This window comes from Trypanosoma cruzi, genomic scaffold (genome assembly GCF_000209065.1).
Source record: "Trypanosoma cruzi strain CL Brener 1047053516807 genomic scaffold, whole genome shotgun sequence".
In the NCBI taxonomy this organism is placed as follows: Eukaryota; Euglenozoa; class Kinetoplastea; order Trypanosomatida; family Trypanosomatidae; genus Trypanosoma; species Trypanosoma cruzi.
In genome coordinates, this window is record NW_001849558.1 from 61435 (window position 1) to 65415 (window position 3981).

The 3981-nt window shown below is 51.9% G+C and overlaps 2 protein-coding genes across 2 annotated transcripts, besides 2 other annotated features; both read left to right on the plus strand.

Moving 5' to 3' along the window:
• Tc00.1047053510653.10 (hypothetical protein, conserved) lies at positions 1 to 929 on the plus strand (the record flags this gene model as incomplete). The annotated part of the gene is made up of 1 exon (XM_798103.1): positions 1 to 929. A coding segment is annotated over one exon (929 nt), but the record flags the coding sequence as incomplete, so codon positions are not given.
• Positions 1 to 3981: a sequence feature (heterozygous, non-Esmeraldo-like haplotype).
• On the plus strand, positions 1384 to 3981 carry Tc00.1047053510653.19 (hypothetical protein, conserved; the record flags this gene model as incomplete). The annotated part of the gene is made up of 1 exon (XM_798104.1): positions 1384 to 3981. A coding segment is annotated over one exon (2598 nt), but the record flags the coding sequence as incomplete, so codon positions are not given.
• Positions 3295 to 3314: a microsatellite.

Here is a 3981-nt window from a genome sequence, read left to right on the forward strand (position 1 = left end):
GCGATCGTGAGAATTCATTGTTGGCCCGTGCCCGGGATCATCTGCCCTCCGTGCGTCTGGCGCCTCTAAGAAGACGCTCCTGGGAAGTTTCTCAACGAGCCGAATCGGCAGCGTCGCTGCGAGAGGATGGAAAGGTGGCCAAGGAGGTCACGCCGGGACAGTTGCCTGCATTAATTTCGCCGCTGGAAAAAACGCCACCGCAATCTCTTGATCTTGTGGTGTTTGCGGCAAATGTCTTTGGGGAAGAGATGCTGCACGACGCGCCGTGGCATCTGTCGCTTGCCCACCGTTGTCTTGCTCCTCATGGGGTTGTGGCGATTATGGGCTATGCGACCCGCGTTTGTGTGGTGGCGCCAGAAGCGGCGCGAAGGGACGCAGATGACTTTATGGAAGATCTGCAACGCACGGCCCGTGAGGCAGCGAAGATGAAGGATTCAAAAGAGCTCCGCGTGGCTTTGGGGCGCGCTATTGATATCAGTAGCAGTTTGGATGCGGGACATGCCGACATGTACTTTCCTTTTCGATCGACAAAAAGGCGGTGGTTTACATCTGAGTACGCTGCCACTCCTGCGCAGCTCGCCGCATCGTACCGGGCCCTTCCGGAGTACCAACTACTCTCCAGGGAAATGCCCCGTTATCGCCAGGCTCTGATTTCTGGAAGGCAAAAGGTGCAGGTGGGGGAAGAAACTGAAAAGGATGAGCCAGTGAACGTTTTTCGGCGCCAGCATGGCGCCGAGCCTCTTGAAGTTTTGCAGGGGTGCTTGCAGGCGCAAGTGATGTCGTTGCATGGACGGAATACGCCTGCGATGCCTCCGCTGAGGGTTCAAGTACGGCACTTTATCATCACTTGCAGCTCACGTTCGGTAAACGCCGCTTCGGAGCCCTTTCAGCTTCGCTCCCTTCGAAGGGAGATTCCGCAACTGAAGTAGGCATGTGTTCTTGGAGCAGTGGGACCGCCACGCAGGCAGCCTTCAGAGCAGAAATCAACATTTTGCTGAGGACCTCTTTGGAGGCTTTTTTCTTATGGGGTTTCAGTCTATACTGTCATTGACGCTTTATATATATATATGTGTTTCTCTTTTTCTTTTTTGCCTTCTTGCAGTGCCCATTATTTCTTTTTTCTGTGTTTTACAGCTTCCCTGTTGATCTTCTGCCACGAAATCCGCAGAGAAAAGGCGAAAGCGCCCCCAAACAACAAGGGGAAAAATAATATACGCAAACATACAGGAAGGAAAACATCTTTTTTTTTTTTTTTTCATTGCTGTTTTTTAATTATTATCAGTTTTTTGGCTTATTCGTGGTGAGTAGTGCATCTTCTTTCTGGTGGAGCAGGGGGAGGGAGATAAGCCGGGCCCGTGGACGCGATTATTCCCCGTCGTAGTCATGGAGGCGGTGAAGAACCGAATGCTCCTGTTCGCCGTGCGACAACTTCTTGGTCGCATCGTGAAGGACATTCAAAGCGATCAGTTGGAGCACATTGGACGTTCGAACAACAGCCTCGGGTTCAGCGTTGAACTTTCCCGTCTTGAGCTGAACGAGGCGTTTATTAACGAAGCGCTCCTGGGCGTTCCGGCGGAAGGGACGAGTCCCTCGCAGTCAAGTACGTCTGCTTCAATACGTCTGGTGCGAGGCCATGTAAACAGTATTCGCGGGGATTTTTCCTTTGGGAACAAAGGAGAAAGAAATATTGAGGTTGACGGCCTGCAACTTGTGTTGGATGTCATTCCAAAAATAGAGTGCTCTGTTCCAACAGGTCGCCGGAGTCGCAACGTAAGTCAAATGAGGGACACGAGGGATCGTCGTGGTCATGAAAAAAATGCAACATTTCCGAGGAGTGGCTGGGATGATGAGAATATTGGCGTAGAAGAGGACACCATATACTCTTCCCTCTTTATAAGCGATAGTCTGCGAAAAGGGGTAGAGGAGAGTGTGGTACGCCCTGCCATGGATGAGGCAGCGTATTCCACGGGACAGTCTTCGCCATTCCGCCATATTGATGGCGGACTGGAGGTGTTTGAGCGAACAATCAAGCAGTTTGCTCATAGTGTGAGGGGTTGTATACGGAATGTAAGCATAATCTTGCGTATCCCGCCCTTGGGCGAGCGAATTATGCCGGGACGGGAACCCCCAGACGGTAGTTTGGAATTGTTGGTCTCATTTGAAGGTGGATTTGAGCTAGAGGATATGTGCTCGGATCCAGATGGCGATTTGGTTCACAAACGCATTCGATTCTCCGGTGTTCGTGCGGCCGTATACCCATACGGACAGCGGCGCACAATGCGTTTTACAGATGACGAATTGGAGGAGTCCGTTGATCTTGCCGACGTTTTCCTTTGTGGTGGACGAACGGACGAGTTCAACAATGACATTGTACTGCGCTTTGGTGAGGGACGAAACCCAACTCAGGGGCCGGAGGCGCATCTTGACATGAAGATTACGACGAAGTCCTTCTTCTTTATCCTTTCACCGACACAGTTGGGTCGTCTGGTGCATGTTGCTTGCGCTTTGGTGGGGGCACCGGAGGGGGACATGGATGCAGCTGCAGAAGCGGCGGCAGCGGTAGCACCTCGTGTGGTTCGATTCATCACAACGATGAAGGCAACGTGTCAGTACGTTTTTTGTGTGCTTCTTCCCGGTGAGGATCGTCAGGGGATTAAGGGATTTTGGCAAACACTTCAGCAAGGTGATAATGGGGCTTCCTCTGGCGATGCACTACTGTCATCTAGAAGTTACCGGCTTGTTTTGCATCGTCTGCTTCACCGCACAGGGTACTACAATGTGCATGTGGGCGGTATCATGTTATTAGTTCAGCCAGTGACGGCGAGCACAAGCCGTTCCGAGGATGCATTTCATGATGTTTTTGAAAATCACGGTGGACGTGGCTGTTCGGCGGGAATCAGCGCCATTGAAATCTATGAGCTTGCCCCCGGAAGTAGCGGTGAGGGTGGCTCCAGTGACATGGAAGGGGGCCGACTCATCTTAACCACCAAGCAAAACGTTGAAAATTACTCCGAGCGGCGCTATCGCATTGCCATTGTCGCTAGGACGACATACCCTCTGACACTTGCGGAGTCGCGACAGTATAGCGTCAATATGCTGAAGGATCAGGATCACGTCACCGCCGTTGTGATGGAACATGTTCTTGTGAAAACTTCAGGTGCGGTTCTTTTGGCGGAATTGGATGCGGGCATCTTTAAAAGGCTTGGAACCTTTTGGGCTCGCTTGCAGCACATTATAGGAGCGATCCCTGGAACAGGGAGGTCGTTCTCAGAGAAACAGCAGCAAAGAGGACGGCAACAACAACAACAACAACAGGCTGCAGAGCTCTCTGTGTTGTCGTCACCGTCATTTGTACCGCTGAGTCGAGTTTCACGGGAGGAATCAGATCGTCTTGAACGACCCTTGGGCGAGGGGCAATTTACTCAACTGCCGCTCGAACAGTTGACTGGGGAGGGCTGTGGAGGTTACTCTCCAGAGATGCAGGTGACGACGCCTTATGTCCTGTTGCGCTTTTTTACGCTTCAATTGGAAGGTCTCACGTTGGAGATGAAGTTTTCATCTTCCAAAATGCCCGATCCGGATTATTACGGCCCACTGACAAAACGGTTGTGGGAACACTTGCGGAGTGAAGCGGAGGCGTCTTTTCCCACCACTGATCACTCAAAGTTTTCCGGTGTGGATGGGCCCTATCTCCCATTGACGATGAGTTTGTATCTGAAGTCGCTTGATGTATCGCTTGGAAGCGAAGGTGTGCTGGAGGTGTTTTTGGGTGAGGGGCAGCTGACCCTGCATGACTACAAGGAACGGGTGCAGAGCAATATTATGCACTTTGTGCTTGACCCGGATAGCAAGGAACCCTGCATCGTTGTCCGCCAACGGCAGTCGCGGTCATGCGACACGGCATGGAGCGTCGCAAGGAAGGCTCACGCTCCCTTTACAGATGAGTATGAAAAAGAGGAAATTCAGGCTGAAAGCAACAGC